Source organism: Dendrobates tinctorius, unplaced genomic scaffold (genome assembly GCF_039654945.1).
Source record: "Dendrobates tinctorius isolate UK_male_01 unplaced genomic scaffold, ASM3965494v1 ptg000256l, whole genome shotgun sequence".
NCBI classification, from domain to species: domain Eukaryota; kingdom Metazoa; phylum Chordata; class Amphibia; order Anura; family Dendrobatidae; genus Dendrobates; species Dendrobates tinctorius.
In genome coordinates, this window is record NW_027361923.1 from 2422476 (window position 1) to 2435540 (window position 13065).

The window sequence follows — 13065 nt, forward strand, 5'->3', positions numbered from 1 at the left end:
CAGACGCCTCTCATCTTTTTAAGTGGTGGAACTTGCACTATTGCTGACTGACTAAATACTTTTTTGCCCCACTGTGTATATATATATATATATATATATATATATATATATATATATATATATATATATATATAGTTTCCTTTGAAGTTTTTCTTTCTGTTGGATCCTCTCTCTCGTAAAAACGGCACATGTGGTTCCAATCCAGTTTATTGTAGTATTAGAATGACAAACATTTAGGCCGGGTGTAATTCTCGGCTCACATAAGACCACAATGCTTGGATTGACCGCGGATCTCCTGACCCATGCTTGCAGCCTCATAGACATGATTGAGGTTGTAAGTTAGGGTTCGGAGACCCGCTGCCTGACGAGGCATTGTGGTCCATATTCGGACCCTAAGGTACACGTAACTCCATAGTGTCTGCAATATATCATTTCATTGGTGGTGACCCAACTGCGAAAACTGTTTTTATAGTGACAGTTAAGGATTATTCCTATGTCCATTTATTATCAGGGTCTGACCCCTGTGACCATCGTTGATCCTTAGAAATAAAGGAATGTAGCACTACATCTCCTTTACTGCTTTCTAGTGAACTTGGCTGTCACCCATTTTTTCCAGAAACCAGAATCTGTCCCTGCCATTAAATAAAGCTATTGGCTGAAGACGGCAGTTTTTTTTCTCCCGACTCTTCAATGCACATGCACGCTCAGCTCGGCCAAGTGTGCATGTTCTCTGTAAGGGGGGAGAGTGTAGTAAGGCTGCCCATGTAGACAACCATCTCTCCCGAATCCCATCCCTCATAGACTCATATGAGTGTTTGGCTCAGCTCAGCATTCATGTGTTTGCATCGGGGAGACACTGCCGGACACCGATGGGTGCAGCTCATAGCCACTTGAAATTCTACCTGCCCAGACATCATCTGTCAACGAGGCCACCATCACATGGTCGCCTCCTCCCGCTAAAATCTACGGATTCGGCAGCAGCCTTTTATCTAATGTGCATGTGAGACGTCTCTTGCGGTTGCTGATTTCCTGGGAGAAATAAGGGATCGGGCTTTATAATAAAAAATGGCCGATCCTTTTCTTGCTGATGTCATTTGTTGGAAGAGAGGTCCCTATACCGTTAGATGGTCGGCCGGTCCTGCCAAAATCATCTAATTTCCACCACTTTAATAATGTCTAAGAAGCGGCTCCACAGAATGAGGCTCCACTTTTAGATGTGTAGTTGCACACTTTTAGGCTAAGTTTACGCAACCATACCTTCGGTCCCAGTGCCGTCCATGAAAAAAGAATGACACGATGCGGACAACTGGTATTCAGTTGGGCTGTTCAGATTCAATACAAGGACCCGAGCGTGAGCACTTCATGTATTTCTGTGCACACTTTGGATCTGCAGGACATGTGGGGAGTAAGATATTAAAAAAAAAAAATCAAAGGATCGCACTATAAGTAAAACACTTCTATATGTGTGTCTGATTTTTTTTTCCTCTCTTGCAGGGAGCCGAACCTTTCAGTGGGATTTCGTCACTGGTCTTCTAGAGAATGCAATCTATGGAGGACGAGTAGACAACTACTTTGATTTACGAGTTCTTCGCTCCTATCTGGAGCAGTATTTCAATTCTCACGCAGGCGGGATAAGAGGGAGCAAGTTGACGTTTCCGTTACGCATCTCTTTGCCAATTTCCTGCAGTATAATTGTGAGTTTACTCGTGCAAGGGTATTGGGGGTATTTAATCGTAAAATTAGAATTTTCACCAATAATACTGAAAATTACTGCAACAGATGAGAGATGTGTAATACCTGTATAGTAAAAGAAATAGTAATAAAGTGCCCTCCACAGAGAGTCAACCCCGTAAAGGGACGCTGTCAACATGTTTCTGCAATGTAATCCAAGAGCAGCATGATGTATGGTCAGAGAAACTGACTCCAGCGATGTGTCACTTACTGGACTTTTTTTTGCTATTTCCACTATATCGGGTCCAGTCTGTCCCAGTCCACTATGCCAGGTCCAGTCTATTCCAGTCTACTATACCAGGTCCAGTCTGTCCCAGTCCACTATACCAGGTCCAGTCTGTCTCAGTCCACTCTGTCCCAATCCACTATACCAGGTACAGTCTGTCCCAGTCCACTATACTAGGTCCAATCTATCCCAATCCACCATACCATGTCCAGTCTGTCTCAGTCCACTATACCAGGTCCAGTCTTTCCCAGTCCACTATACCAGGTCCAGTCTTTCCCAGTCCACTATACCAGGTCCAGTCTTTCCCAGTCCACTATACCAGGTCCAGTCTTTCCTAGTCCACTATACCAGGTCCAGTCTGTCCCAGTCCATTATACCAGGTCCAGTCTGTCCCAGTCCACTATACCAGGTCCAGTCTGTCTCAGTCCACTCTGTCCCAATCCACTATACCAGGTACAGTCTGTCCCAGTCTACTATACCCGGTCCAATCTGTCCCAATCCACCATACCAGGTCCAGTCTGTCCCAGTCCACTATACCAGGTCTAGTCTGTCCCAGTCCACTGTGCCAGGTCAAGTCTGTCCCAGTCCACTGTGCCAGGTCAAGTCTGTCCCAGTCCACTATGCCAGGTCAAGTCTGTCCCAGTCCACTATGCCAGGTCAAGTCTGTCCCAGTCCACTATGCCTGGTCAAGTGTGTCCCAGTCCACTATACCAGGTCCAGTCTGTCCCAGGTAACTATAAAAGGTCCAGTCTGTCCCAGTCCACTATACCAGGTCCAGTCTGTCCCAGTCCACTCTACCAGATCCAGTCCACTATGCCAGGTCCAGTCTGTCCCAGTCCACTATACCAGGTCTAGTCTGTCCAAGTCCACTATATCAGTACACTATTATAGGTCCAGTCTAATCCTGAATTTGTTTCCCATAGGAGTACCGCAATGTGATTGGAAGCCTGCCGGAGGATGATAAGCCCGCGTTCTTTGGTCTACCTGCTAATATTGCCCGTTCCTCTCAGCGTATGATCAGTTCTCAGGTAAAGTATCAGGACCCCCTGCATGTACCCCGATGCATCTTTACTCCATGTACTATGTAGTGACGGACAATACAAGATGGTTGCATGGTGGCTCATACAGTATTTATATTCTATTACATCCCACATTGTCACATAGGGTGACTACAGACTTTTAACTAAATGTCAATGTACAGGAGGGGGAGGAGGTTTGTTGTGACTTCACCTGTTGCAAATGGTGAATTATCTGTTATACTCTGTTTAAAGATGTATCTTCAGTTATTATAAAACTGTCTGTGATGAGAATGAAACGGCTGAAAAGTCTTCTGTATATAAAGCAAAGTCAAGTGTAAGAACTAACGGCCTTTGTGAAAGTTGCAAGTTTTCTGATAATATTTTAAACAGATTGTCATATGGAAAAATGAAAAACATTATCAGACGTTTAAAGAAAATACATGTCACATAAATTCTGACTTACACAATAGGCCATTTTCTGATGACACAATCCCTTTAAGTTTTCCTGGCATGATGGCGTTTACATGTATGATGTAGGTTCTTTCCGGGTGCGTGCATATAGCATACCTGCAGTCACCTCTGTCCCAGTCTACTATCTCAAGTCGTCTATCCCAGTACACTATTATAAGTCCAGTCTATCCCAGGTCTAGTGTATCCCAGTCCACTATCCCAGGTCTAGTCTATCCCAATCCACTATCCCAGGTCCAGTCTATCCCAGTCCACTATCCCAGGTCCAGTCTATCCCAGTCCACTATCCCAGGTCCAATCTATCCCAGTCCACAAACCCAGGCCCAGTCTATCTCAGTCCACTATCCCAGGTCCAGTTTATCCCAGTCCGCTATCCCATGTCCAGTCTATCCCAGTCCACTATCCCAAACTCAGACTATCCCTGGTCCAGTCTATCCCAGTACACTATTATAAGTCCAGATTATCCCAGTCCACTATCCCAGTCCACTATTCCAGGTCCAGTCTGTCCCAGTATACTATCTCAAGTCCAGTTTATCCCAGTACACTATTATAGGTCCAGTCTATCCCAGTTCACTATCCCATGTACAGTCTCTCCCAGTACACTATTATAGATCCAGTTATAGATCCCAGTCCACTACCGCAGGTTCAGTCTATCTGCTGTTCCCGGCGCTGACACCGGCAAATAGAGTGACTGCAGACTTGTCATTTTAGAATGGACAACCCCTTTATTGAATCAGGTGCTGTGCCAGAAATATTACTACAGTCAGACGTAAGGTACATCACAGCTCGTCATGAATTAGACAAATGGCCATTGCTCTGTCCCACCCCCATCCCGCTCATGCTTCACTATTTAGTGTGGAGCTGGACAAAATTGTTGTGAAAACTCCAATATTTTTCGCAACCTTTGATGTATCGGCCCCCATTTTTTTTAAATTTGGAGTCAGTAGGCATCATATACAGCTACGACTGCACGCCTCTGTGCGATATGTACATCTGTAGATGTTCCTGGTCTATACGGGCCGATTGGTCCAGACACATAGGAAAGCAGCGCTCTGCTGAGAATTGGTCTTTAATGTCTCCACCTGTCAGTAATTGGAGCTGAGCGCTGGAGCGAGGTTTTATGACTTGTATTCCGCTATGACACCTTCTCTATTCTTCCGGTATCTTTATCAGAAGCAATATAAGCGGCAGTTTGATAGCGGTATTACCAAGAAAAGTCCTGCAAGTTTAGCCGCTCTTCCGTCGTCTATCCACAAGGTCAGCGCGGGCTCAGACGCAGCCTTTTCACACACTGTTTGTCGAATGATTTTTTCTTTTAAGCCATTATCACCGCTGACTTATTATGGGATTTGCAGAGTGTAGCAGTGACGCCTTTAGCCATAGTCAACAGTGCCGCGTTATTGACTCCCCGGGAGAGACGGGGCATGAATATTTAAGCCATGCAGAACTGCGCCTTTCTGTTGACACAGCCACTTTGTCGTTTTTAACCTTTCTGTAATGGAAGCATCTTTGTTTGCGGTGGTTTTTTTTGTCCTTGACAGGATTTGGCTACTCTCCTTTCATGGACCACAACAGTAAGTGACAGTTATCTTGGTGTCGAGAACCTGAAAAATAAGGATGCGGGAGTGGGGGACCTGGAAAATAAGGATGCGGGAGTGGGGGACCTGGAAAATAAGGATGCGGGAGTGGGGGACCTGGAAAATAAGGATGCGGGAGTGGGGGACCTGGAAAATAAGGATGCGGGAGTGGGGGACCTGGAAAATAAGCATGCGGGAGTGGGGGACCTGGAAAATAAGGATGCGGGAGTGGGGAGACCATTAAAAGGTAGATCCTTTATTTGAAAGTAAGGACCATGCTAGTCATTGTTCCACCAGCTGCTTTCCTGGTTGAAATTAAGGTTCTCTTATGTAAAAGAGGTTGCCGTATTATCTTTCTTCAGGAGTGCACTACTCCCCGGATTCCTGCTTTACGAGGGCATTGCGCTCCAGAAGATTATCGGTGTCCCACGCTGCCAACAGAGGCGGCTTTGCCTTTGTAGCAACGGCGGATCGCAGGGCAATCGTGCCAGTGTTAGAGCAGCACTTGCAGGCACTGCTGACCTTGCCTAGAAGACCAGCCACCGCCGATAGGTTGCAAAGGTGGCCGGGAACTTAAGCAATGCGCTGTAAATTATAGAGCACTAAAAATCCCTTCATTCTTGAGAATGGATGCGATTTTTAATAAGCGGTAAATTGGTAAGTTGTTTTGTGTTTTTACAACCACTTTGCAAGTTTTTCTCATTTGATAAGATGAGACACCTTTTCTTGAATGAGTGCGGGGGCCTTAAAGAGGACCTGTTACCAGAAGTGACCAGATTTTGCTCTTGTTTTATTCTCACCACTCCCCTGAGTATTCCGATTTTGTTTTGTTTTTTAATTCCAGAGAGATGAGGCTTTTTATTTTTATTTAGTGTTACTTTTTATGGTCTTTTCCAAGGGGACGTGTCTCAGTGTAATTTTGCAGAGCAGTTTAAACACCGCTTGCCAGAGAATGCCGTTGCTGGTGCAGTTGGCCCTGGGTTCCTCCTAATGCAGGACAATGTCAGACCTCATGTGGCTGGAGTGTGAATCAACAGATTAATGTGATACAACTGTTTGGGTTTTCTTTTCCCGGGCTGGTAAACTCGGTAGTTTATTTCCCCCACTTTTTCCCGAACTTCATATGGCCCTTGCCACCTGGCCATAAGCTTGCTTTCGGTGGTGGGCACCAAAACCAACATCGGATCTCCTGCTATAAAGGAGCGGACCGTGGTCTTTTTGTTATATACGTGGCCCAAATTATAACTGTAAATTCTGACAAAATCAAAAAATGTGCTAAAAGAAAATTAACTATTTCAGTCAGGGTTTTATGTTAAATGTCTTTTTATTTTTTTAGAACAGCAAGTTTGGGTCTAGCATTAGCCCTTCTTTTTACATGGATAGTAATATGTAAAATTGAAAAACACATTGTGAAAAATATTTTGAGTAAAATACATTTACCATCAAAACCAGACTTCAACAATACATCATTTTCTGATGGCGCTTCGTGTGGCCATGAACACATACTGTATATTGAATCCTCCCCAATTGACTACTTTTTTGAGGAGACCAGAGTTTTCACTTCTTGTACATCTCCTATGTATATCTGCCTGTTTGTTTTAATGGGTTCCCCTCTACAAGTCCTCTCTGAACTTATTGGGGTGTTTTTTTTTTTGTTTTTTTTAAACCTTGAACAATCTTTACATATTATAACAGTCAAGTTGACAATAAGATGATCACAAAGTGTCCCCCTAGTAGGACCTCCAGCGATCAGCTGTAATTTATGTGAACGCTTGCAGTAAATGTTGAGTTTCCTTGCAGCGCCCTACACAGGGGAAATAAAGCATTACACAACACCCATTCATATCAATGTGATGTGTGTGTAATGTTGGTCAGGACAGGTCCTTCAGAGTGAGAGATGCTCTTTGTAGATCTTCTCAACACTGGCAGCCAAGAGATGAGGATCCTGAACAGCGGACCCTCTCTATCAACTCGCGGTGTTTGAAAATCCATAATCCCCATTTTGAAAACTTTCCGACTCTTTTCTTTTGATTGTTGTAGTTACTTTTCACGAGATGTAACCGATTGTCCTCCCAGATATACCACGAGTGCCGTGACCCTTTCCCCTTGCCCTACCCCCTGCTCTCCTCCACCTTTGTTAAGCTGATTAGTTGAGGTTTTTCACTGCCGGGAGCAGTAGAGATTTTTCTTTTGTTTGTACTTAACCTTCAGCGAGTTATTTTATCATTGCTTTGTACAAGCGGTGTGTGCAGCATGAAGATGCCGCGCTGTGACAGATAGCGTTAGTGTACGTGAGCAGCAACGGACGCAGGACCGCGCCGGAAACAGCCTGCAACAAAGTGACTCATCCTCTCTCCTCTAGAACTCCGCAGAACCCCGCAGCAATCTGCCATCTAACACTCAGATCTCACCATGTGTATGGAAAATCTATCACTTGATGAAAACGTCTGACAAAATCTGTTTTTCTACGTTTTCCGCTATTCTATGGCCTGAAGGGCCGGAGATCTGTTAATTTTAGGCTCTGAACTGTTAGAGTAATTGAATTTGGTTTTGGAGGAAGATGCTGCCACTGTTTAGCTAAAACACTTCATAGTGTCTGTGTCATTTATGTCTGGGGGGTAAGGTTTCTCCTTGTAGATACGGTCAGGCAGTTCTCGCTGGTAAATTAGGCTATGCAACTTAGCTGTCATCCTGAAGGAAGCAAAACTGACTCTGTAGCGCCACCTTCAACTTATAACCAGCCTTGCAACATGACTAAAGGCCCTGTCACACACAGCGAGATCGCTGATTTTGTGACACCACAGCGATCTCGCTGTGTGTGACGGGGATCAGCGACCGGCCCCCCCGCCGCGTATCGCTGATCATGCAGGAATGGTCTGGGCCATTTTTTGATCGTTGGTCTCCCGCTGGCCAGCATGCATCGCTATGTGTGGCAGCGGGAGACCAATGATCAGCGAGCTCCCAGTGCTGTAAGCAGACGCTGGGAGCTGGTATCCATTGTAAATATCGGGTAACTAAGCGCGCGCGTCGCTTAGTTACCCACTGTGTACCTTAGATACCAGCATGCTCGCGCAGCTCCCAGCGCGAGCACGCTGGTATCTAAGGTACACATCGGATAACTAAGCGCCGCGCGCCGCTTAGTTACCCGATATTTACCTTGGATACCAGCGTCCTCGCTGGTCCTGATTGCTGGTGAGTCTGCCTGTTTGACAGCTCCCCAGCGATCATGTAGAGATGCACCAGCGATCCTGACCAGGTCGTATCGTTGTCGGAATTGCTGGTGCATCGTTTAGTGTGACGGCACCCTAAGACTGTTTAGCCAAACTAAAGACTCCTCCAAAACCAAAAGCCGTCCATCTGTACACTTTTGCCTCTCTTAAAGAGAACCTGTCTCCAGGTTTTTCCCGCATGAGATAAGACCACCACCCTTCAGCCCTGATATACAGCATTCTAATATGCTGTATATCTGCCCCCAATCCGCCCTGCAGGACAAGAAAAAGAGCTTTTATAAAACTCCTTTTCAGGGCGGTTGGGTCCTATGGGCGTCACTGTGTTAACCCAGCGCCTCCCTTCTTCTTCCGATGCCGTCCTTCTTTCTGCTTCATGTGGATGACACGTATTACGTCATCCACACAGTGTCCCTAGCCTCGCACTCGCGTTCTTCTGCAGTGCACATGCGCTGGAGCTCTTTGACCTTTCTCGGCACATGCTCACTGCAGTACTTTGCTGCGCCCTCAACAGGGCAGAAAGAAGTACATTTGCGCAGGAGCGCCATGATGGTGACACTGTGTGGATGGTGTAGGACGTGTCATTCACACGAAGCTGGAAGTCACTGGGCAGCTTGCTGTGATTTTGAAAAAAATCTATTTTATCTGCTACATATCTACCATATTATACACCTTGTCCTGGGTATCCCAGACTCCGCTTCCTTCACCTCGATCCGCTTCCCTCTGTTGTGCTCCACATCAGATTTTGTAGATTGCCCGGCCGAGCTCCCTATACTTGATACATATGTATCTTTCCTCATTTTTCCTATTGGCTCAACATATCCCGAGAAAAGTGGCGCAAGATGGTCAGCTTTGAAAACATGATTTTCCCGATACTCTGTTGGAGGATGTTTATTATATTGGTGTCTGCATACCATTACCCAGTGATTGTGACGTGGCTTCCAGCCTGTCGAGCTTTTCTTTCTTGGGTACATACATGGATGACTACACACGAAACATAAAAGATAAAGGAAATTTGGAAATCTCATGGAATGCGATCTGTTTCCCTACAAATAATAGGATCATAGAAATGCCTCCCACCCGCCATAAAATAATTCATGGAATATTTCTAGAATATATATTTTTATTCTAGACGATGGGATAATTTATGTAAACACGACATCCCCTTTTCTTCAGGAAGACATCACTTCTCACGTCAAATGCATGCTTTACATAGTTATACACAGCGCATCCTGAGGGTTATCCTAAACCTTTATATATATATATATATTACAATGTGATTATTTATTAGTTCTGTTAGTGCTTTATACAGGGGGGGTTCTAATGTTCTTAAAGGTGTTTCCCATTAGTTTAAAGCACATTCTAAATTGGCCATGGTTGGTGGGAAAATGGAAAAAGAGAAGCGGACCAGTGCCGCTTCTCTGTACTCCGTAATGAACCCCCTGTTTGTTTCTGGGCTTCTTATTTCATCGCGGGGACATCATGCTGCAACTAGTCAATGCTCAGATCGGCTGCAGTTCAAGCCAGGAGAAAGAATGTGAAGGCTGCAGCCAATGACTGGCTGCAGCAGTGACGTGATGCCTCTCCAACCCCCGCGGGAAGTAGTAGCCAGGAGACCTTGTGTCGAGCGGAGAATGGAGCAGTGTCATTGGTCTGGTTGATAACTATTTTTTATTATTATTTTTTTATTGTTATGTCACGACCCTAGACCCATTTAATGTGTTTTTTAATTAGAAAAATAATGCTCTTCTCACCAGCCAGCAAAGAGGTAAAACAGATTTTAGGGTGACATATTTTACACTGTAAACATGTGTGAATCCCATCATTTTTCAGGAAGTCAGACGAACGCTCCAAAAAACATCATGCGTAAAGACATAATGTGAATCTGGTCTTAGGTGTGGCTTTTTTCAGGCGCTTTTCTTTAGACTTCTCCGAAGGACAAAAACCACCTGAAAAGAACACATGCTAAGAATATCATAAGTCCAAAAAATCTCATAAATAAAGGTAAAAGTGCCGATTTTTGCAAGACAGTAAAAGCTACACATAAAAAGTGTTTGTAATGTACAACTAATGCTTCATCCAGACGTCCTCTAAACATGGATGGAGTACAGACTGCCATGCATGGACTCACCGCAGGTCTCATGGCCCAAATTTGACAGCCTCTTAGACATTGAGGTCTGTCTTTCACGGACATCTGAACTCTCCTTTAGGACAAATTCAGACGTCCATGTATCACGATCTGAGTGTGGACCATGGTCAGTTCTCATTCAGATATGGTGATTTTTCTCTTACGTAAAAACATGGACTGTTGTTCATCAGTGTTTTGGATCTGTCATGCAGCCGAATACTCACCCTGCCGCCGCTCCCGCTTCGCAGCCTCTCGCCGCCAGTGGTCTCTCCCTCCGGGTCCGCGGCCGACAGCGTCTCAGCATGCTATGCGCATGCGCCATAGGCCACAGCGGCGTCTCCTCCCCCTCTCTTGCGCTCCGGCGGTGCCCTGACTCGGAAGCACCGCCGGACCAATGTGAGACTAGGCTGGGGCTTATCAGGCTGCCCTCCTGTATTGGAGGCGCCTGATCATCGTGTCATACAGCACGCTAGGCCCCTCTCCCGCTACCGCTGCTTCTTACCTTGCTACACTTGTCTCCCGCAGTCCTACTCCGGTCCTGTCCTCTGTGTCCTTGCTCCATCCTGCTGTCTGTGGTCCAGTCCTGCAGTCCTACTCCGGTCCTGTCCTCTGTGTATCTGTTCTGCCCTGCTGTCCGTGGTCCAGTCCTGCAGTCCTACTTCGGTCTTGTCCTCGGTGTCCCTGTTCCGCCCTGCTGTCCATGATCCAGTCCTGCAGTCCTACTCCGGTCTTGTCCTCCGTGTCCCTGCTCCGTCCTGCTGTCTGTGGTCCAGTCCTGCTGTCCTACTCCGGTCTTGTCCTCCGTGTTCCTGCTCCGTCCTGCTGTCTGTGGTCCAGTCCTTCCATCCTACTCTGGTCCTGTCCTCCGTGTCACTGCTCCGTCCTGCTGTCTGTGGTCCAGTCCTGCAGTCCTACTCCGGTCTTGTCCTCAGTGTTCCTGCTCCATCCTGCTGTCCGTGATCCAGTCCTGCAGTACTACTCCAGTCCTGTCCTCCGTGTCCTTACTCCATCCTGCTGTCCGTGGTCCAGTCCTGCTATCCCTCTGTACTTCCGGGGTCTTACTCCAGTCTATTCTGAGCCGCCCCTCTTGGTACTGGCTATCGTGGTACCCAAACCCCTGGGCCTGCTCCTAACGATCCCTGTTTAGGGGTCGGCTCCACCTGGCAGCTTGCTTGGGGCCCCTCGGTGCCACGATTTAGAGGGTCCACTCCTCGAGACTTTCTCACCTGACCAGACCCTTAACAGTACGATCAGGCCATGGACTCCGCCAGTACTCCTGCTGCTGCCCAAAAGGAGTTGCTCTTTTTGCTGGAGAGCCAGGCTGCAGGCGGCCGATCCCGGAAATGCTACTCAGCTGGCCAGTCTTCAGCAGGAACTGGGTCAGCAACGGTATACTCAAGCCCATATTTTAAGTTATATGGCCTCTGTTAATAGCCGTTTGAGGGTCCTCCATTCTGCCGCCGTGGTCCAGACTCCGCCCCCTGTCTCGGCTGCTCTCTCATCGCCCCGCCTCACCAAGCCGCCCCGGTTTAGTGGCGACCCCAAACTCTGTAGGGGGTTCTTAAACCAGTGTAGCCTCTATTTTGAATGGTTGCCTCAGCAATATCCCTCTTTTCGTTGTCTCGATCTTTCCGGTCTTCTTGGATACATTTCACAGGGTCTTTGACGAACCCGGTCGGTTAGCCTCTCTCACCGAGTCCCTTTTCCACCTTCACCAGGATCCCCTCATGGTTGGGCAGTATGCCATCCGCTTTCGTACCCTCTCCTCGGAGCTTGGATGGAATAATGCGGCATTGGTAGGGGCATTTTGGAGCGGTCTCTCGAGCAGGATAAACGATGAACTCACGGGTCGGGATACCCCGACCACTCTGAGAGACCTTATCTCGCTGGCCACACGTATAGACCTGCGGTTCCAGGAACGCACTCGGGAGTCGGCGCGAGACAGGAAACCCACTAGACCAGCCCTCCTTGTCAATCGGTCCGCTAGTCCTCGCCTACCCGGATCCTTTTCTTCCTCCTCTGTCGAACCCATGCAGGTGGATCGCACCAAGTGGGCTGAGCTACGTCTGAGGGAGAGACGGGCGCAAGGTCTATGCCTCTATTGCGGAGGTTCTTCACATTGGGCACAAGGTCTATGCCTCTATTGCGGAGGTTCTTCACATTTTGTCTGGACCTGTCCAGAAAGACCGGGAAACTTCTCCACCTAGAGCAGGTAAGAGAGGCCTCCCTAGGTGCTAATGATTCCTCTCAACCTCTTACCATGACTGTTCTTGTAGTTTCAGGGCAGAGACGTGGGTCTGAGGTGGCCTACGTGGATTCGGGCTCGGCAGGTAACTTCATCCGGCGTGAAGAGCTGGACAAGTACCAAATTCCCGTGGTTATGTAATCCTCGCTTGATTGCTGCAGTGGACGGCAAACCGCTACAGGAGACCGTTGCCTTGGTCACGGAGGAAGTGGAGTTGCAAGTCGGAGCGTTACATCAAGAAAAGATAGTCTTTTACGTCTTGCCAAAGCTGTCCCAGGCGATTCTACTTGGTCTTCCCTGGTTACGGACACATCACCCGGTCCACGACTGGTCTTCTGGGGAGGTACTCCGCTGGGGGCACACGTGCCAGGATCGTTGCCTGTCTCCTGTCCGGCTACTCCCTAATCTTGCAGGTCTCCCTTCAGCCTACAGTTTCTACGCAGA

The 13065-nt window shown here is 47.2% G+C and overlaps 1 protein-coding gene across 2 annotated transcripts in view; it reads left to right on the forward strand.

Moving 5' to 3' along the window:
* The window catches only part of DYNC2H1 (dynein cytoplasmic 2 heavy chain 1), a 537791-nt gene that overhangs the window by 364968 nt on the left and 159758 nt on the right, over nt 1-13065 (forward strand). For both annotated transcript variants that reach the window (XM_073558365.1, XM_073558366.1), the window contains exons 81-82: nt 1495-1694; nt 2881-2985. In XM_073558365.1, coding sequence (XP_073414466.1) covers nt 1495-1694; nt 2881-2985 — 305 coding nt within the window. The remainder of the gene's footprint in view (nt 1-1494; nt 1695-2880; nt 2986-13065) is intronic.